General features: G+C 39.3%; 1 protein-coding gene across 1 annotated transcript in view; it reads right to left on the bottom strand.

Moving 5' to 3' along the window:
• Positions 1 to 21,278, bottom strand: part of C2H6orf132 (chromosome 2 C6orf132 homolog) — a 36,078-nt gene extending 14,800 nt beyond the window's left edge. The window contains exons 1-3 of the mRNA XM_075196235.1: positions 20,967 to 21,278; positions 7,768 to 7,871; positions 1,419 to 1,491 (exon numbers count right to left, since the gene is read on the bottom strand). Of these exons, the coding sequence (XP_075052336.1) occupies positions 1,419 to 1,491; positions 7,768 to 7,871; positions 20,967 to 21,102 (313 nt within the window). The 5' untranslated portion in view covers positions 21,103 to 21,278. The remainder of the gene's footprint in view (positions 1 to 1,418; positions 1,492 to 7,767; positions 7,872 to 20,966) is intronic.
• Between the last annotated feature and the right edge of the window lie 2,141 nt (positions 21,279 to 23,419).

Genomic DNA, 23,419 nt, shown 5'->3' with positions numbered 1-23,419 from the left:
ATTGTCAAAATCTAAAGAGCACTCCATATCTTGGACACCCATAATAATTCCCCAACCATCCCCCACCACTTTTGCAACCTCATGGTGCTTATATTGCCATTCTGTGGGCTTTACCTACAAATCACTACTATGGCGCTAATTTCCTTGGAAATGAATGCTAAATCAAAATTCTGAACCACTAGGCTCTAGCAGAGACAGACCTTACTTGTCTCCCTCAACTCTAGTTATTTTCCATACTGTCCTCATATTCTCCAGTGAGGTTTGTCTTTTCTGGCCTCTAATAACCTCTTACAATTTATGTTTACAAGACTCTACCAATGCCACAATCTTTCTGTAAATGAAAATATTTTTGTAGCACAAACTAGTCAACTGACTTGCAGAATCTACATTTTAGAGATATTTCTCAAAACCGCAATACGTCAATGGAGTCCTTGCTTACCAACCCTCTTTATATAGCATATGAAATAGTCTCCTGTCCTCTGCAACCAGCCAATTACTGTCACCTTTCCTTCCCTCTGATCATCACATCTCACTCCTGAATCCAAGATTTCTGCCGAGCTGCCCCCTCCACTGAAATGATCTTCCTCGTTCTATCAGTCTACCCCTAGTCTGTGAAACTTCAAAAGGGCACTGAAAACCAATGTATTCTTAAAAGCCCATCAGCCATCTACTCAACCTCATCCTCCATCTCTCACGCTCTTTCCACTTGTCCAAGTTCCCCTAGTACCTTTTGTGTCTACTGTCTGTTTGCCGTCCCTTTAGGTTGCAAGCCCTTACGAGAAGGGCTTTCCTACCTTCTGTCTCACTACCTAGCACTTCTGTTCCAGCTATATTGCCCACCACCTCCATGGGCTTTCAGCCTCTCGACTCCACTCCTGCATATCTTTGCTCCTCTTTCAGTGGCTCAAAACATGTCTGCTCAGCCCACTTTTGTGGTCAGGTTCTCAGTTTGTGCTGAATATACCCTGCTTCCCCTTCCCGCCTTTCTGTAGCTGTTTTAGTGTTACCCGCTTATTGCTTTGTACTGTTATACCTTGTACTGCCTTATTGTCTAATCTGTACTGCAATAATTTTGTGGCACTAGATAAAGATGATTATTATTACATTGTAAGGTCTGTAGAGGGCAGGTCATCAATACAAAAGGTTTCGGTCTCTTTTTTGTCAATATGTGGTGTTCCTATAGGTTTCCTTTAAATATACTGCAGATTTTGTTGAATAATATTATTATTATTATTATTATTATTATTATTATTAATAAATAAAAAACATTAAACATATGACTGTGTGCCAACTTCTATATAAGCATTTATGAATAATGCATGAAGAGTCCTTTTAAATGACTAAACTCTCCTGCCTATAGGTAACTGTTCTGCAGCAAGCACAATCTTTCTACAACAAACAAGTAAAACTGAACTTACCTATTGAGGCATTGTCCATAAAACCTGATGGAACAGAAGGGGTTGGTACTGCTAGTCCCTGTGTGTCGGTGTTCTGCAAATAAGAATGAAACTTTTTTTATAATCAAAAGGGAAAAGGATAACAGATTCATTATTTCACAGTTGACATTGGACTACCACCCACCTCACACTATATACAGGTTTAATGCTACTGTACATACAGCTGGTTATTTAAGGAATGAAAATGGAAGAGGAAAAGGGCAAATCCTTTTTGGTAGTGTTGTGCAAGTGTCTAGTTTTTGATCAAAGTGTTTATTAAGCTTATGGAGCAAGATGAGGTCTTTACAGAAAAACAGATGTTATTTCCACTCAATAACCTTGTATAAAAAAACGGAAAAAAAAACAAAACACGCATTTTATGAGAAAAACACACATTTATTTTCAAATGAGAACACTCCGTAAGCGAGCACCTTAACGTGCAATGGACAGACTATGTGTGCAGGTGCAACTTCAAGGCACACACCCTACATAATGAAGTCTGCAGAAGTTCCCTTGCTGATGCGTTATCTTGGGAGGTATGGTAACTCCTTATTTATACCCTGGTAAATTGTTTGCAAGTATCAGCGATGGGAAACATGCAGTTTCTCCAGTTCAACTGCATATCACATTATGCTCAGCATGTATAATGTGTAGTGGGCTAAACATCCTAAAATATATCATTTTCAATATCCCAGGCATGTTGATATGTTTTACATATTTATGTTGCACAATGACCATTTTGCGAGGCAAGCATACAGATCATGTATTTATGCAAATAGTGTCCACATATAGACTCAGGATTTCTTCAGAAAAGCTGCTTCCTTCCCACTAAAAGAATGCAGAGCCATTTATGACTAATAATGACAAAAACAGGTATATCAAGAAAGTACTGTTTGCCATTCAGTTAATGATTAATTTATACTGTGCTAATGTAGAGTTTGGTAGTTTTTTTTATAGCCTATATATAACAAGTTGTGATCATTTGTACCCAAAGCCTGCAGAGTTGCAAGCAACTGTCTAGGCACATGAAAACAGAATGCTTGTTTGTCAATCTTTGGCTATTTTAAGTGTTTTGTAGCCAGTCATGAACATGCCTATATTATTACTACCATGTGAAAAGAAAAGAATTCATTAAATAAATCATACTTGCCAACTCTCCCGGAATGTCCAGGAGACTCCCGCATTTTGCGAGAGTCTCACGGAATCCCGAGAGAGTGTGGCAATCTCCCGAATCTGCCCACTTCCCTAGGAAGTGGTCACTTTCTAGTGAAGTGGGCAGAATTAGGTCCCAAACGCCGCGATTCCCGGTGAATCGCGGCATTTGGCCCCATTTTGGAGGCCCGCCACCCATCACACCCACCTCCCCCTCAGGCTCCCGGATACCAACATTATAAAGTTGGCAAGTATGAAATAAATGTATACAATAACCCTTGTGGTAGTTTTAAACCATGTTCCCAACAGTTGTGTGTGTCTTGTATAATCTTAGATTAGTAAACCCATGTTATCATGTACGGATCAAAGAGTCAGCAATACATGATTTAGCCACAAAGTTATGTCAAGCACCAAGGTGTGTAATATTTATTATTTCTCAACATGATGTAGATTTAACACTCACCTCTTATGCCCTAGACGTCCATATGCACAAGTTATAACAAACCTGAACTTTTTTAAGTCAGGGAAGGGGTTAAATAAACAGTGTCTTTAAATTCCTCTGTACTACACAAGCATCTGCAAATATTTACACCGGAAAATGTGTTAACCCAACCTTTGTATTCTGTGCTGTAATGCAACTTGGTTTGTCAATACTCACTACTCCTTTTCTCAACTCTCCCCTCAAGACTCAATATAGAACACATTAAAAGACCATTATATACAGGGGTGTAAGAACCAGGGGGCAACTGCTAGTTGGCAGTTGCGCGCCCCCCCATGATTTCTGTTGGGTGGGCAAAGACTATTTTGCCCCCCCCCCATGAACTTCTACACAAAAGCCTTCATGCTACTTTCTGAAGTCATGGTATTATATATTGTCTTAGTATAACTATCAAATGTTCTTTAATATAGATTGACTTAGTATAGATTTAATACAGATCTTAGGACCGACTGACCCATGTTCAACTGCTGTTCTCATGGAACTCTTCTCCCCTTCGGCCTTCAAAGTTCTCGTTGTTTATTTAAAAAAAATCTAAGTGTTGCGTTCATGAACATCTAACCTGTATTTATAAAATGACTATTCACTTTACTTTTACCCTGAATTTCATGCGGTGGTTCCAGTAACAGACATGAGAAATAGCAATTTAAATTTATAGCAAATACCAAAACCAGTGAGGCAGTGACTATAGATTTAAAAATGCTCCCAAACAAATGAGATTAGGCCATCAACTAAATCTGAATAAAAACTAGGTTAATGACGATGAAAAATGTAAAAAAAAAATTAAAATGAACAATTGAATTTATTTATTTTTCTACCAGCCATTGTACTAATTGGTCATTAATAATATTTATTAATGTATAATTACATTTTTGGTCAACTCCTGAAGAACAGACAAAAAAGAACATAGGATTGGGAGTCTTTGTATATCTACAGTCACTGTTACAACTGTCATAAAACAGGATACCAATCGTGAGATAAAGGGGCTCCAAGTCCTATAGTAGTCCTTGACCTTTTGACCCCCCCCAATGAAAATTTTCATTACTACGCTAATGACTATACCCTAAATTGCGCTATTTAAAAAGGAGGTACAAATATATAACTGAAAAGTCCCCATACCTTGAGAAAACTGCAAAGGTTTCACATCCTACGTATATTTGCTGTGTGGCAGAGTGCAAACTAACGTTCACCGTTCTAGACAGTTTCTGCAAAATGTGGCTAATAGATGCTTTGTCTTTCATTGGATTAATGCCAGGAAGGCTACTGTACATAGGAGGATCTCTAATTCATAAATACTCACTATCAACCCAGATTTAGGTGAGGTTCTGGTTTATAGGAGAATGGTCTAGCACAGTGTTGGCTAACCCAATGGTTCCCAAACTTTTGCAGTTCGCGGCACCCTTAGAGTCTCCAAATTTTTTCAAGGCACCCCTCCAATATAATTATTGAGCAGTCCTGTTTTAGAAGTAGTTGGGTCAAAAAATTGTAATAAGTATTTAGGTCAGGACAGAAATACTTAGTTGTATGCAAAAATGCCCCCTCTGCATCCAGACACACTGCCCTCTGTCACGCTGTCCCCCTCCTCTGCCCTCTCTCTCGCTGTCCTCCTCCTCTGCCCTCTCTCTCGCTGTGTCCCCCTCCTCTGCCCTCTCTCTCGCTGTGTCCCCCTCCTCTGCCCTCTCTCTCGCTGTGTCCCCCTCCTCTGCCCCTCTCACGCTGTGTCCCCCTCCACTGCCCCTGCTGTCACCCTCCTCTGCCCCGCTGTCACCCTCCTCTGCCCCGCTGTCACCCTCCTCTGCCTCCTTTGCCGCGGGCCAGCCATATAAAAAAAAACCAAAAGAAAGAAAGAACACAGTAACTTACCAATCCGCCGGGCGCCGGGACCTAGCAGCCTCCTCTCTCCCGCAGCAGCTGTCACTGAATATCGACGTCAGTAACAGCTGCTGCAGGAGAGAGGAGTCTACTGGGTCCCGGCGCCCGGCAGATTGGTAAGTTACTGTGTTCTTTTTTTTTTTCTTATATGGCTGGCCCGCGGCACCCCAATGACAGCGCCGCTGCACCCCTGGGAGTCGCGGCGCACAGTTTGGGAACCGCCGGGCTAACCTGTGACACTCCAGGTGTTGTGAAACTACAAGTCCCGGCATGCCCTTCCAGCAATAAGGTGCTATATGTTGGCAAAGCATGCTGGGACTTGAAGTTTCACAACATCTGGAGTGTCACAGGTTAGCCAACACTGGTCTTGCATGTCCTGATTTCCAAATGTTGAATACTGAGAGATATGCTCAAACAGTACCACAACTTTTGCTGAAAAATATCTTCCATTCTGACCAACTCCTGAAACTTTCATTGAACTGCGTTATTGTAAGCTTTAGGAGAATCAAGTTGTGTATTTTGGTATCATATTTTCGAATTACTTCCCCTTAAAAAATTGTCAGGAGTACATGAAGAACATCCACAGCAGCGGTTAGTAGCAATACAAATGTCTTGGGTAAGGCTCATGCATATCAGGTTAACAATAATATGTTGCCACTTACTGGTTACTTACTTAAATTGCTAAAAAGATAAATGATAAAAGTTCAGGAAGTTATCAGAACGAAAGACTCAGCATAAGGTTGTGATTCATAATTTATTTTCCTTGGCATGCAAGACTTCCTGTCTAAGCCTATTGAAGTAAAAGTTTTATATTCAGTAACAGCCTAACTGGTAGATAACCATGTAACTGCAATAAGCTAGAAAACAAATGGTATACGCCACATGAAACATTATACTCCGTTTATAAATGTTGGCTGTATAGTCTCATACATGACAGTTACCATGGACACGGATGTTGTGCTAGTCAATCTATATGCACAGACACAGAGAAGAGTGTTATCTAAACGGTTCTGTAAAATATTAGTCATCCTGCTGGTGGAACTTCAGCTCTTAAGTTTTGTATGCAAGATTCCCTCTACCATACTACCTCCCCTTGGAAGATGTTTCTATAGCCCCATTGGACTGTGGTGTCAGAGATAAGAATTAAAATTGGGCCCTAGTTGTCCCAGTAAAAATGGTAGTGGTTCTTAAACGTAAGAAAAAAAAAAAAAAAATTTCAAAATCAGTTTTAATTGACTCTCCAATACCCTTGTTCACCACTTTATGAAATAAAAATATTTCTTCATAGTCCAAATGGGTGATGGGACACACTACAAACTGACTTTGCTAGCAAATTTGAGATTCTGCAGGACTGCCGTTTACCACTATCTTAACACAACTGTTTTCCCATGCTGGTTGCTTGTGATTGGTGATGAAGAGCCCTGATTCCTTGCTGTTCTAGTCATTTTGCGTCTGTTTGCATCTTTTATGAGCATATTTTGTGGCGTGTTCCCACTCGCACAAGGACAGATCAAGAAAAGAAAATTCAGTTTGGATTTAATAAAATGGTCAATGAGGGATTTGGCAGATTCTTGGTTTAGCGATACTCGATGACATGGATCCCAGTGATTAGTCTAATAGACAGTGCCATTCCTGGGATGTGTCATGTGATCCATGGCAGGATTGGAGGAGGATTTAGATAGCTGGGGAAAAGAAGTCCTCCCTTTAGGAGAGGTTTACTGACCACTCAAGTTAGCTACCAGGAGTTCTATTCACAAAAACGACACCATCCCATTCGAGCACCAACCTACAGTGATTCTGTAGGTGAGTGAGCTGTATTTGGGAGACAAGCTAATCTCATAGGGAGTCTCTGGCATTCAGTAAGCACAGTATGAAGCTGTGGAGAGGCCATAACAACATGTATTTGGTGTGCCCAGTATGCAACACTGTTGGATATACTGTTTGTGTGGTCTCTGCAATGAAACCAAGTCAAGAGCCCAGGTACCTGTAAAGAGTGCTGCCTTACTGGACAGGGAAGATTCAAAAAAATGAGAGAGAGCCAGTTCTGAAAGATACCCACAACCAGCAGCCAGGTAAAATGTTGGAGTTGTGTATTAAGAAGTGTGAATTCAATGTGAGGATTCATTGTACAGCAGTATCTTTATTGCTGTACTACAGATCAAGTCACCTCAATTATCAAACCTTTTTATTAAACTTACGAGGGTTTTTACACTTCAACCCAAAATAGCCTGCGCTAATGAAAAAAAAAAAAAAAATGAAAAAAACCACAGGATCAGTGGTACATGCAGAATCAGCTATACCACGCCACCCTTGTGTATAAAGGGCTACACTTGAAAAATGTGTAGGTTTTTCTTTAGCACTAACTCTTGGCAAGTTTGACGGCCTCCATAGCACAGGAGATTTAGAGGAACTCCAGCTGTTTTCAGCGCGAGACTGGTAGCCTCTGGGAGTGGGACATTTATTGCAACCTCCATACGAGAACTGTGCCTACCAGACAGGGACCGATTTTTATTAAAGCAAGGAACAAGACATTTGTGGTCTCCCCGTTACAGTGTCCGACAGTGAAGATAGATTAATTTGCCTTCATCAAAGCACGTAGAATTGAATACCAAACATTTGCTACCTTTGTTACTCCAGCTGCACTACATTAACTGAAACATGTAGCAAAATAGAAGTGCCAAAGTCTCCAGTGTGATCATTATTAGCATTGAAATAAAAGCAGTGTGTATGCCACGCCTGACAGTGTGGTTATCTCCCCCCAGTAATTTGATACAGCATGAAAGAAACGTTGTGCCGCTGCGGCATACTTACACTAGTGGAAAACTGAAGCACAGGTCTAACACGAGGACCAGGGCGAGCTTTCAGAGTTGCAGTTCCAGAGTCATCAAGGAATGAATATGAACCCAGCACATCATCTAGAAACAGAAAGTAAAATGATATATTAACAATATAAAAAAAAACATAGAAACCAACATCTAAATGCATATGACACACTAAATAGACAGACATACTCCTCTGTTCCTCATTATATGCCAAGTCCTCCATCAAAAGCAGGGAGCTTTTGATGGAGGACTTGGCATATATTGAGAAATATATATAAATAAATAGCAAAAATAAAAAAAATAAAAAAATAAAAAAGCAAAAGAGGTATGCAAATAAAAGCAGTAGCTAAAAATAAACCGGAACATCCGTAACAATGTGCCTTTAGAGGTGACATTTTTGAGTGTGTAAGAATGTTTATGCTCCAGGACAGGGATGACCAACATATGACCCTTTTTGGACTTAGGCACTAATTATATGTACTGCATTAGGGAATTCTACAGACACATCCATCAGGTGTTCGCTCTCCATAATCATACTCTACTTGCGCTCATAGTTTATTGATATTTAACTCTGCTCTTTTCTTAACCCCATTTCCTTGTACAGGCTTGTGGGCAACATCTTCAACCTACAGAGGCATAAAACACACACTGCTAATGGTCTAGTGCCAAAATTGAGTGATATGGTCTCTGTAAAATGGAACAACTCACGATCATTATACCTTTTGGAATACCCATTCACAAGGATAGAACACTATTTCTCCATTAATGCCACTACCCTAATGTATGGTCACAGTTTATTCGTAGAAGATTATCTAACATTACAAACCATCCTACTCCACACAAGCTATTGTGACATTACTGTCAATGGTTTTACAGTAGGAAAGATTTACATCTCACACAAAAGTATTTGAATAATATATGGCTCTTTATAATCTATGAATTCTTACATGAATTGAAAAAAAAAAAAAAAAAAAAAAAAAAAAAGGTACATAAAGATATAAACCATACCAGACAACCTTGGAAAAATATTTGTGTATGAAAGAAAATTTAAAATAAAAGTTCAACATTTGGGGTAAATTTATTAAGCTGTGGGTTTGACAAAGAGGAGATGTTGCCTATAGCAACCAATAAGATTCTAGCTGTCATTTTGTAGAATGTACTAAAATAACTAGAATCTGATTGGTTGCTATAGGCAACAGCTGCACTTTTTCAAACCCGCAGTTTGATAAATTTACCCCTTAGTATTTATTAAAAGCCATTTGTGAAGGTAACTATGAAAATATGGTATTGCCACATAGCAACCACTCAGATGCTTGCTTTAATTTTTTAACCTTGTACTAGAAAAATGGTAGAATCTGACTGATTGCTGTGGTCAAAACCTTACTTTCTACAGTTATCTGTAGAAGAGTTTTCATAAATATCCACAGAGCATTGTGTTAAAATATCAAAAGTAGAATTACACTGTATTCACCTCCATTAAAACATTAATACCTTTTTTTTTTTTTTTTTTTGCTATATATTGCTAGAAAGCTAAAATTCTCCTGTCATGTGTACAAAAGGTCAGCCCAACAAGCATGTCAATCACAGCAATAGCCGTTCCCTTGCCCCCTGTGACTGCTGTCTAATATGAAGTACTGGCATAATAGGAACAGATTGATAACTGCATACAGAGTATGCTTGTAAACTGTCGCACTAACAGACACACAGTAGATGGAATTATTTGTATGCTTTGTATAGCCTGTAAATAACAAAACCATATGCTGGAAAACAACCATATATACCAAAGTCTATTAGTGATCAAAATTATACAAATGCTATGAATGAAACATGTATACACTCTGGAAGGAGAGGAGGTGCAATAATAAACAGAGGCCAAGAGCTGCATACATCTGAACAAATGATTTGCATTCTCCATGTGAATAATGCTCTGCGCAGATTAGTAAACTAAAGTATGTTGAACTGTTCAGTTATTGAATTCAGATGGTGTTCTATTGCCATTTATCACTAAAAGGAATGAAATTGTCCTTACAAACATACTTCATAGTTTTATACATTTTAACCATCTGTGCAGTGGTGTAGGTGCACATTCTCAAGCATCTACCTTTGGCAGATTCCCAAATCTAGACCTCAGGGAGTCCCAACAGTACAGGTTTTCCAGGTCACAAGTCACATAATTACTAACTCCTGTGGATCTTTTACAATGTGTCAGTCAGTAAAGAAAAACAAAAATACACCTGTGATCCAACAAGGAGATATGGAAAACACTGTTGGGGATCCCTGAGGACTGGATTTGGGAAACCCTGACCTAGGCTAACTTTGTCCTCATCTTCCCAGAAACTAGTGGGTATTTACTATGATACGTGTCCCAGCACATGCAGGTTTGATAACAAACACAGCACAGTGGCCTAGTGATTAGCACTTCTGCCTCACAGCACTGGTGTCATGAGTTTGATTCCCGACCATGGCCTTATCTGTGTGGAGTTTGTATGTTCTCTCCGTGTCTGCGTGGGTTTCCTCCGGGTGCTCCGGTTTCCTCTCACACTCCAAAAACATACCAATAGGTTAATTGGCTGCTATCAAAAATTGACCCTAGTCTGTATGTCTATCTCCATATTTGTCTGTCTGTGTCTGGGTGAGTGTGTGTATGTTAGGGAATTTAGACTATAAGCTCCAATGGGGCAGGGACTGATGTGAATGAGATCTCTGTACAGCGCTGCGGAATCAGTGGCGCTATATAAATAGATGATAAAGAAGAAATATAGGTGTGAAGCGGACACTGGTATCTTAGCTCAGAAGAACTATAGTTGACGAATGGGTGCCACACTCTCTGATGAAATAATTACTTTTATTATATATTTTCTTTCTGCATATATCACAGAAGTATTACATCTTGAACTTGTCCCCAGAGCAAACACTATGACGGAGATTGTTGTCGTCTCTCTCTTTAGTCTCAGTGCTATCAGGGTTTCTCTACTTTCCTGATCTCTCCTCACTACAGGGCATCTCTACTCCCTTAGTCATTCTGCATTTTCCCTCTCATTCAATGCTCATGGGTGGATATTTCTTACACATGCAGTTCTCAGAGGGTACCTTTTAGAGCACATCCAACACAAGGCCAACAGCACCTTGCGTGATAGCCCCATGGAACTCTCCATTACTCACAACGTGATAGACTGCAATTTGGCTCAGAACTCAGACTCACTTGAATGAATCTCTTACTACAACTTAGTCTTAGAGACAGTTTTTCAGTCCTCAAGCTGGCTTGTGCTAGTCACTCTGTGGCTGTCACTAGCCTAAAATGATGGAACACATATCAAAGTGTTTAAGCCCACAAGGTAAGGTTTTAGACACTAAGGTGAGGTAGAAGTTTTATTCTGAGATAGTGGTATTCTTACCAGGCACTGGAGTGGACACTTAAATGCTGTTATCCCACCACTACACTACCACCCCACAGGTGGTTCCAGTCATCCTACATCACTCAGTTATAGTCGACCAAAAAGGTACTTGCATGACGCCAATTACTTTTCACCATGATGCAAAATCACCAGTCTGCAGTGTGTCTATATCTATAACCGAAATAGAATGTGGCGAGGTACCTGAGCGAATACTTGAACAGATATTGTTAGCTGAGGCCTTGTAATAGATTGACAATTTGAGCTTAGGGCAGCCAATACTTTTTTTTTTTTTTATTGCAAATTTGATCCATGATATTTTATAATACATGCAGCCCCAAGGGTATCCCAGCAAGAAGCCTCCCACTGTTCTAGACAGCCCCTCAGTAATAAGGAGGAGTCAGTGTTATCAGATGAATCATACACCAATAATTAGAGGGAGTTCAGGTGTGTGGCTGAACAGTCTAAGTATTGACCAGTGCTCTCTTGCACAGCAATGTTAGGGGGAAAGTTAGAATCACCTGGATCAAACACCTGTTCTGGCCCCTTGCCTGAAGGAGGAGGGTACCCTTGGGAATCAGCTTCTCCTGTATTCTAGAGTGTATGATTAGTAATTCTAATAAGGACTCTGTTATGGTGAATTATATGCCTCTATTGTTCTTAAAATCCCTCATAATGAAAACAACAACGTGATATCTATCCGCACACACACACACACACGTACGTACACACACACACACACACACGTACATACACGTACATACACACACATTCCCCTTTAATAGACTAGTCCTCCCAGATTTCTACATACTACCCATACATTTCTGAGACACATACTGGCTGGCTTTGCAAAACACAATGGTGACTGGTCACACTGGAGGGGATGGTTTACTTGAAGGAATGTGGTGTGAGCACATTCCAAACCCAGAAGTGTCATACCACAGAATGGTTAAATGACAGAAAAGCAAGGGATACATGTGTTATGATAGATACAATCCAATAAACCATTATTTCTCCTAAAGCACATGACTTGAAGAGGAACAGAAAAAACAAACCTCACATACATTCACCTAGTTGTGCTTTATGCTTCCTATTACAAGACATATTTAATGCAAAGCACACACACCTCATTTAGACAGCTAAGTGTAACGTGCAGGAAAACACAGGCCGCACAGACGTTTATGAATAAAGGTGTGGCTGCTACCAAGAGATTCACTAGTTTTGAGGTTTCATATAAAACCTCTTTAGGTCCACGCCTCAGAGAAAATGCCTCATAATGGGTGTAGATAGATACACCTACAATGTATACCTACAAGTTTTGCCATACTGTGCAGACCAGGGTTTTCAACATTTGAATATAGTAACCAGTGAGACTTAGCGGTTAGAATTAAATGCATACATCTGGAAAAAGCAAGACAAACTAAAACAAAACAAAATAAAAACACAAGAACTGAGGTAGTGTATTGTGTAGTTTATCAGCATTAAAAACATAGAGAAGTCATCAAAACCTAACACTGAAGGATATTAATTGACAAAATGTACAAATGTGCTTTAGAGCCATAGCAACCAATTATTAATTAGTTTCATCTGTCCGCTGCAAATTAGACAGTCAAAGCCAACTGCTAAACAGGATGTTATGGTGTTAGTGCGGCTATGCACTATCGAACAATGCAAGATCCTAAAAATTAGGATCCACTGGCAGCTTTTTAATTCTTGTATTAGGAGAACCAATTAAAAAAACAAAACAAAAAAAAGATTGATTATGTACATGATATCTGCTTGCCAGTTTAGTCATATGTACTTTATTAAAGTCTAGATTATCCCATTGCCTCTAATTTTTATATCCGTTTGCGAATGTCGTGGTCTATTTGGAAAATAGATTGAGCCAATTCTGACAAAAATGGTCATCTGAATAAGCCATGTACAACTTACAGTTTTTACTGTAATTCAATCCATTTTAGACCAAACTGGACCTAATTGTTGTGTCTATGGTCCCAAAACAACTGCTATTCTGGAATCATGAAGATGTGGATCAAGACTAGTTGAAAATACATTCAGACCATGAAAGTGGTCTACCAATGTGTCAGATTGTTGTCCGAACGCACTGTCCATTGGATGTAACTTTTCAGTACCGATTTGAAAACTCACAGGCTAATATCTCTCAATTTGCCCACTACATTGTTTCCTTTTAGCCAGGTGACAAAAGAAAACAAAACTATTCCATTGTCACTAGTTCAAAGGTGACTTCTAGAAAACAAACAACATTATACATTCAAAATTTAGATATCATCAATTAAGAAAATTAGGATGCACGGGTGCACTAGACAGTGTGGATATAAGCCATTAAATTGGCACTTTCACACCCAATGCTACATTGTACATAAAAAATAAAATGTGCATTAAACACTTTTTTTCCATCTAGCGTCATGAGATTGCTTTTGTTTCTGTATAATAGTTACACCACACACAAAAATGAATTCCAGCGCTAGAAACTCCAAAGGCTAATCATGGAATACAATAATGCCAAATATATTGCATAACAAATCAAAGCAAATTCCATATCAAAGGTTTCTCTCTTTTTTGGTTTATTCTGTATAATAATTACACACAAAACAGATTACATCTAATAGTAAACACTTAGCAAGGTCTACAAGTTATAAGTAGAGATGTTCACTGACCCCCGTGATCTGGTTTTGGATCTGGATTAACTTCGTGTTTTGGCAAAAGCATCCTTGGGCGTTTTGGTTCCTGATTTTTCTCTAAAATCCCTTTTTTTTTTTGTTGCTAAAAATCACATTTTTTTTTCTCCCCCCCCCCCCCCCCATTATTATTAACCTCAAGAACACTAATTTCAAGTAATTTGCAGTCAATTTTGACCACCACGCAGGTCACAATATTATTTTCATAAACTTTCAAACATAGACTGCAGATTTAGAAGACCATGCCTGCCAGAACTATTATTCTATTTCAGCAATGCATCTCTCCTGAATGTCACTGGAGACTTTGATGAACACTGCTACCCCTCCTCTTTCTTTTCTACCTATGACGCTGCCCAACTGCACTAGAGCCTGCCAAGAACTGTGCTACCCCTTCTGTGTCCCTCTGTGAAATGGCGCTGGATCGCCGTGGAGGGCGGTACTTATAGAATCTAAAACTTGCGAGATCCGATGACGTAACAATGATGTTTTGCCTCGTTTTCAATTCCAAGGGGGCGCGAAAAAGTACTGAGCCGGCTCGGTACTCGGATCTGCTAAGTTCGGGTGTGTTCGTTCTCGGGGAATCGGGCCTGAGCATCTCTAGTTATAAGCATGGTTTATGTATTCCCGGTTTGCCGAAGTACCTTCTGGTTAATAAACCAGCTGTATCCCAGTCGCTCTCACCTCATGCAGGTGTAATAAGTGTTATACTGTTAGTCATATTTAAATAAATGGGTGCAAGTCATCTCTTTTGATAGACATAAAATAATTAGATCTTTATTTACATCTTCCAACGTTACTCTCCAGCACAATTCACTTAATTATATAGACAGTTTCACTTGGCACAAGAGCTGAAATTCTCACACAGTGGGAATGTCACTATTATGCCCAGTCCTCTGCCTGTAGATTGCCATGGTCATATCAACACACATCACATGCCTGCAGATACCTGCACACTTCACTGTGTTCTTGAGCACACTCGTGCAAGTGCAGTCTCAAACTCTCCAGGTGCTTTTCTGAGTGAATACCCACACTCCTTACTCATGCGGTACAGGTTGACCATGCACTCAGTCTTAAAACTCCCAGATCTCTGATCTCTCTGTGTTGTGGAAGGAAGTATCAGCAGCATTTACTTGGGCATCAATCACAATAAACCAAACTAATGACAATGACAGTGAGGTTGACTCAGCATCACTAGAAATTGTGAGAGTTGAAGGAATAGACTCGAACATATATCTTTCAAAAGCAGACATAGAACACTCTGGTTCCACAAACTCTCTTAACACACTCTTCAAGGAGCCACACACCTCACAAGCAGGGCCATCTTTTCCATTGGGCACGATGGGCAGCTGCCCGGGGGCCCCACGGGCAAGGGGGCCCCATAGACACGGCTCTTAATAAGAATAAATAATCCTGCAAAAGAAAAAAACCTGCAAGGGTCACTGAGAAAGTACATCTATCTCTATATATCTATATCTGTATCTGTATACATCAATATATCTATATCTAGGGGCCCCGGTGCACTGCTTTGCCCGGGGGCCCATAATGTTGTTAAGATGGCCCTGCTCACAAGAGTATGGCAGTCGCCTCATGAATTTTTACCCCTGGAAATGATTGGGTCTGCTATTTAGGGTCAACTGTATCTGGTGGGTTTTGGAAGTACACCCTAATTCCAGGGGATTTTCTTCCCCAAAAAAAATTCTTTGACAAGTTCTTATTCCCATGCACTTCTAAAAATATATGTTATTTGTTTCTAGTAAAACAAATGGAGATGGGATAGAAGAACATAAACCCGTTTTTCATTAACACGGAAGTAAAGAGATGAACAGTCTCTTTAAATGCTAAAGCATGTGCCTGTCACAGAAGCTGGAAGACAAGCCATGTTGTAGCTAAGCCTGGGATGATATTGTACAGAATGTTTTCCATCTAGCTGCACATGTAAATGTGGCTGTGCGAGTGAGTCACTGGGATGCCAAGCCACAACAAACACGAAAGGGAATTAAGACAGCTAATGAAAGCAAAATGAAACTGGATCATGCAGCAACACTTCTTACCTGTTATAAATACATTTTATATAGCAGGAAAACAAAGGGCTACCATCTGGAGTAGATCACTATAAAGGGCATTGAGCTGCTCATAGAATTGCGGAAACTTGTCAAGTGTATCCTGAGTGTATTATACATATTTCAGTAAATATTGTTATATTATTTAAACTGCCCTCAATTCCACCCTTCTTACTATAACAGTTGCTGGGTTTACATTGCTTACTGTCTCTAATTGTACAGGCTGTAAAGATTTGTCTCATACATATATATATATATATAATCAAATTTAAAGACAACGTATTAATCCCATTTCATAAAAAAAAACAAAAAACGTTGCATAGAGTGTTTCTTAGTAGTTGCTGCTGAACTGGAAAGTGCCCTACAAATTATTTTCAGATATTGGAAAGTATGGAACTATGGGCTGTACTCTAATGCACATCAAGCCCCAGTATTCCATTTTTGGAGCAGAACTGACCCCCCACTACCTCAAAACAAGGAGATGATTTTGGTACAGGGAGGAAAGGTGTGTGCAGCACAACATGCCCCTTAATGAATTGCATTACCGTATGCAACGCATCCATGCTCCCCCTTGAGAACTCCTCTGGCCAAACAACCCCACCATACAATAGGACTATTCTGAGGCAAACATGGAGGAAGAAGGGGCCCCTATATAGGCATAGTTTCCTTTAAAAATTACTAAAAAACAAAAAACAAAATAGAAGTGAAAAAACAAACAAACTTTTGCTGCCTAAATAATTCAACATTTAGCCAAACTTAGGGGAAGAAGTTTAAAATCCCTGAACAGTTCGAGGGATTGTCTGTTAATGAAGCTATTAGAGGATGTCTGCTGCTGTCCCAGCCTCATCAAACAGAAATCCAATCCCCATAGGAGTCTTTGGGGACTGCGATTAGGTCCTATTTATCAAGCTCCAAAATTCTGAACTTGATGGTATCAGCCGTTCTATCCTATGGGGCTTGATAAATTCAAGACGCAGGACATTTTGTATTGCTGCATACTGCAGCGATACAGAATGAATCCGACTGCCGCCCACCAATGTTAAAAATATACCATATGCGTGAATAGTATGTAATAGGTCATAACAACACCCCTTAGAGGGCCTTTTTCTTTCCTAGCTATGACTTATTCACTACAAGAGTCCTTAGCAAGCCACTAGCAGAGCTGCTCGACCACTCTCACATTCTTGACAATTAACCCTTCGAGGTATATTTACTAGTAAATACACCCATTAGATTTGAATTATTGCCACACAATAGAGGGAGCCGCTTTGTATGACAAACAATATTTGCCAACTGAGGATACATAGAGGTTGGTAGAATTCATAAAACATGATTACCACATGTAACTAAATTTTGTTCATTTTGATAACTCAAAACCTTATAAATATATTGGATGTATATAGATGGATTAAAATGAATGTGTTTCTCTTGTAACCTGCAGTAATGGATGCATGTTTAAAAAAATATATCCATTTTGCTTGACCTAGCTAATCTAGCAATAACAAATTATAACACATTCTTTAGTATTTCAGAATATTTACCAAACTAGGTATGTCATTCTGAAAATTAAAATCAACCAAATAATATAGTATTATTTAAAAAGTGTTACAGTTACAAATGTAATACATCAAAAGTTACAATATTCTAATAATTGGTTATACGGAACCTATTGAGAGTCATGGAGCGTTTATTAGATGGAAACCACATTCTTTATCCCTTTAAAATCAGAAGATTTTATGGTTGTGCATCCAAGGACAAAATAGAGGAACCATAGACAGTCAGGGTTTATTTTAGCTTGTGCCAAAGGAAGCACTGCGTCTATTAGGAACTCATAGTCAATGAAACACAAACAGACCCAGCAAGCATCCATTAATCTATAGCAGTGTTGGCTAACCTGTGACACTTCAGGTGTTGTGAAACTACAAGTCCCAGTATGCTTTGTCAATATATAGCAGCTTATTGGTGGAAGGGTATGCTGGGACTTGTAGTTTCACAACACCTGGAGTGTCACAGGTTAGCCAACACTGATCTATAGTGTTAGCAACACCAGAAAAGAGTGACGTCAAAACTGGGAGGAGATCATGTAAACACCAGACTTCCTTAGATCAAAACATATATAAACAAAGTGAATGATTAACTCATGTTTTTACATGTGAACATTAGCAATGTTCAATTTTTATACTTTCGCTAAGATTGCTTTCTCAGGACACCATATGGAAAAATAATCTACAAACTTGTGACTGTCTGAACATGTCCTAGACGTCAAAGGTGAAGTATATGCGTCACAGATAGGACGCCAGGTTGTTCAATTCAAACAAATATGAAATTCATGTACTGCACAAATCAGATATATGCTACATTCCTGCAGTCCGTACTGTGCAATCACACATTTAATATTATTTTGCTGCAGGAATACATGGCTGTGTATTTCATACATATTCAGCATTATAAAGGTAGGCGAGTCATGGGTATCATCATTTATTTGGAAGTGGAAGGTGCCCAAAACTCTGCAGTGGACAGTTGGTATAACAAATACAAAAAATAAGTACATCTAAATAGTGCAAGAATATACAAGGTTGACGAAGAATGTGCCAACAGGAGACAGAGTGTAGAAAGGGCCCTGCTCAGGAGAGTTTACAATCTAGAAGGACAGGGCAATGCTGAGGAGGGTAGGTTCAAAAGATGGTAGTAGAGAGGAGTATGTTTGAAGACAGGTTTCAGGATTAGGTGCAGGCAAGCAATGGGGAAGGGGGTGAAAAGCTGGGAGGGAATGGGGTCAAAAGGACAACTTGAGGGAACAATGAAGATAAGAGTGCGAACACTTCATCCTCAGTAACAGGAAAGAAAGAACTCTTGGTAGGCAGGGGACTGGAGGAGAAGATAGGTGTGGGGTACTGGATATGGTGAGAGAAGCAAGTTGAAGGTGGCTAAGACAATGGGGGTTGGCAGTGTAAATATTAGGGACTTAAAGTAGTTTTATTTGGTGAGACAGAAGGTAGTGTGGTAGGAATACAGAATAAACTTGTGTTGCAGGTAGCGAGTATATTTGGAGAGTCAGTGTTAGGGTTTGGAAAGCAGGAGATGATTTGAAGTTGCCAGAGCTGCCTCATCCATAACCGCAGTGAGCGGTGAGAAAATGACTGCGGCATCAGGGCGGGAAGGGTAGCAACAGCAGAGAAGGGAAGAGTGGTACAAGAGAATTTGAGATGATGATTGTGCCAAGAACATTTAGGGGTCACTGTATGAGCAGAGATTTGGCTGGAGGAGACAAATAGTTTGTGGTCAGAGCACAGGAAGGCCAAATTGGAGAAGATTGAGTTGGAACGTGGTGGGTGATGCCATCCACTGGAAGAGACCAAAGGAAGAAATAGGCTAGAGGAGTTTAGATTAGGTAGTGTCAATAAGGTTTGAGAACCAAATTTCAGAAATGGCAGAGAGGCTGAGCTATTGGAGACAGGTCATGGACAAATGTGCCTTTGTTGCAGACAGATCTAGAGTTCCAGAGTGCACAGGAAAACGATATAGTGGGAAGTGGAGAGATGAGAATGAAACAGAATATTGCATTATCCTTACATTCTATGATCGCAAAAACAAACATACATAAGAATACCGTCAAAATATTGTACGTTACCCATGGAAACCAGAACATGGTTTACATCACATTTCATAGCATATGCTCTTTAAAGTAAAGCCTTTCTAATTTCACCTAATAGGAGATAACAATACTTTATCTTATGTTCAATATTGTACAAGAATCATATATATTATATATATATTTTGGTTTTTTTTATATGTAAATGCAATGTACACATACTTTTTTGCTTTGTATAGTTTCAGGAACTGCAGGAAAAAATAAGCAGTGGAACCCAAACACCTGTCAGTGGATAGCATGCATATATATATATCATACATATACACACACACAGTTGTATAGTCTCTGTTTATACTGTCCTGCAAAATGGAACCAGGACTAATAATTTAACCATAGCTAGGAGTGTATTGAACACATTTTTTTCCATATTTTGCACATTATTGTAAGAAAGGGCACATTCAAGGTACCTATAATCCCCACATCAGCGTGCTGTTCGACCCTCAAATTTTTATTCAAGATCACATCATCTAGAAACATATGCACCATTAATGCAAAAGCATTTGTTTGACAATTTCCTGTCAGTTGTACTTATAACAATCAACCCAGTCAGATATCAGCTGCATATGGAGAGAGCTCTTTTATTTTTGAGCATTTCACAATAGGCCACAGTTGAGTATTTATTCTAATATCATATCCACCCCATGGGAAAAAAAAAATATTGTTTGCTCAGATTTTAGACTTAATCCATCTTTTAAAATCAAAACAGATTTACAGCAGGTAAGAATGGCATGCAATATATATATATATATATATATATATATATATATATATATATATATATATATATATATATACACACACACATACATACACACACACACACTATATATTACAAATACACACTGAAAAGCAAACCAGTATATTAGATAAGGAAATAAAAACAGAATAATCCTAACAATAAATACATTTTAATTTTATTAGCCCTTCCTTTTGTATAGGTGTCCCGTGTAGAAGGAATGTATTTAAACCCAATATTGACCCTATAAAGATACATTTTTTTTTTCTCCTGAAGTTCCCTTATAATATACAATAGTGTAACAGAGCGTCATAATGTTCTTCTACAACACCTATTAAAGGATTTGACTTATTTCACTAGCAGTTGAAATCCGTGCTAATGACCAGATTTACACTGCTCCATAGTGAGCATTGACAGCGGCAACAGATTAATTGAAGATTAGGTGTGACGTGAGTGATTAGAAATGTAATTCACCAGTTGTGTCTCACGGTATCACCTGCACGGTGCAGCAACGGGTTAAATAGAAACAAAGTAGCTTTAAATGAAAAATATTTGTTATATATTTCCAAACACGGACATGTCCTTTTATAAAACTATATACAACTGAATCACCTAACGTATCCCCCCCACCAGAGACCCAGTCACTAACCATGGTAGTCAACAGAAGGTTTCTTGGTTCCCTTAGGCAGTATCCATGGTGGATTATCAGCAAACAGTGAATTGTTATTGTTTTTCCTTCCAAAAAGCTTATTAAGAGTCCCCTGTTTGGAGCCGTTTTTCTTCATTCTGCACAGATAGCCTAAAAAAATCCTTGATGTAATAAAATAATAATAGTCTCTAGCAAGGCATGTTTTCAAATCAATCCACACATCTTGCGGAAACAAGAGAAATCAGTCCCTGTGGATCGCACGCAGTAAGAACTGAAACCTCAGAACAACCTTTGCAGCAGGTAAATAGCTTGTTCCAGTTGGCTCATTGCATTTGCCTACACCTGACCCCACCCTCTCTTCAAAAACAGCACTAGTCACATTCCTGCTCTCACCTAGCACCACCTTCTAATGCTGTAGGACAACCCAAATTTAACCACTCTGGTACTACTGAAGTTAAACATTAATTCATATCTCACAGTGACAAATACGACTGCCACTGATAAGTTCTATATTTCTCTTTACTATGTGATGTCATTGTATATGTGTGTGCACATGATTTTTATAAACCTACTTAAATTAGAAAGATAGGTGAATGAACCAAAGGTATTTCTTGAATGAAATATAAAGTGTTTGAATTTGTTGTGCTTACAATAATCTTTAAGAATTCAGTTTGCAACTTTGTAAGAAACATGTATGTATGTATGTGTGTGTCCCCTACACATCAAGGTGTTGTAACACACATAGATGAAGGTAGTAAAGATCATTTACTGACAGTGCAAATATACAGTATCCCTGGCAACCATTCAATATACAGTATCCCTGGTAACCCTTCAACAATTACTGTAGTCAAGGGTGTAGCTACCATAGGTGCAGGGGTTGCATTTGCTATGGGTCTCAAAGCTGAGAGGGACCCACCTTCCCTGTCAAAACCCTACGTGTATATGTGAGTTTTTCACAGGTACATGGGCCCTTACAAAATTTTGTTCTAGTTATCCCCTGACAATATAAGCAAATGTATTGGTTGCTAATGGCTACTGCACACATATAGTTTGTTAGTAAATATCCAAGTGTGTTCTTTATTTGCAGCACCCAGTTTTACAGTTACTAGGCATACCCAGGCACCATAACAAAATTTAGGAGAGTGCCCAGCAATACCACTGCTTCTTCCCCCCCCGCTCTGCTCCCCACTCCACTGATTGGGTCTTCACTGCACAAGTGCTGAACCCACGAATGCTCAGAAGATGCCACTTCTTTTCTCTTGTGCGTGTCTAGCAGTGATGGTAGTTCAGCCACTTATAATATTCCTTTTATTATGCTAGCCTCATTAATTCTATTTTATTAAAGGCAGTGATGTCCAGCTGGCAGCCCAATGTCATAACTATGGTAACAGGTATTTATAATAATATTGCTCTCTGCTTAAAAAAACTGGTTAGAATTGATAACTTAGTATGATTAATATTTTGGATCTCTCTACATCTGAGATGGGCAACAGAAGCCCTAGAGCTACATGGGGCCCTCCGAGTCTTAACCTGTGCCCCCAGCTTATTCCTGCTTTATTGTCAGATCTGCTTGTTATAGCTTGTTTAAAATGTCTGCTGATATGTTATTGTAGATAGGTGTCTTTTTCTTTGATTAAATGTATTGTTTTTACTTGTTACTGAAATTAAGGATAATGTTCGAGACATCCCATGAAGCCCACGAGGTGCATCAGGTTGCCATTCACTCTTTACAAATGCCATCAGAAACTGACTGCTAAACAAACTAACAAACAGGCCCCAGTGACAATGGAAAAGACACGGCCATTCAGATCTAGTACCAAATTGGTCTTGTCAAATTTGTGATCTTGCACAATGTGAGCAGAAATCACTGCAATAAGCTCTATGCCATCCGCATATATTGCAAGCTGAAGACAGGGATCAGCTGAAGACAGGGATCCCTTTCCCCTGCCTTGTATTGGGATAAACAGATTTATTCAATAACATTTATCAATAACATGAATGTGTTATAATGCCTGGTGTTGCTGGGTCCCCCACATTTTGACATTGGCTGCCAAAGCACAGGAAGAGCTCATTTTCAGTGTTGCAGAGTAAAAGGTATTAATGGATTTCCAGTGCTAAACCAACAGTAGTCTCTGCTGGCATCTGTGTAGAAAACTGTATAAAAAGGAGCAATAGAACCCATTGTAAGGGTGTACCACATTGTACTTATGGATTAATCAGTAGCAAATGCTACCCAGCAGTCTGAGGAACCAGCCAGTCACAAACAAAGAGGTTCTGCAGAAGCTATAAACACCACCCAAAGATAAGCAGGTCCAGGTGCCAGTGGAACAGCCAGGTCCTGGCAGCGACTACTCTCTCACCGCTAGTATGCAGTTGGCACACACAGTCGGTGAGTGTCCGGTGGGCAAGTACCACCCATAGGAGTAGTCAGCGATGGGAGGTTAATAATGTAA

Source organism: Mixophyes fleayi, chromosome 2, assembly GCF_038048845.1.
Source record: "Mixophyes fleayi isolate aMixFle1 chromosome 2, aMixFle1.hap1, whole genome shotgun sequence".
Taxonomy (NCBI): Eukaryota; Metazoa; Chordata; class Amphibia; order Anura; family Limnodynastidae; genus Mixophyes; species Mixophyes fleayi.
The sequence above is the reverse complement of the archived record's forward strand: the minus strand, read 5'-3'. Positions and strand labels throughout refer to the sequence as shown.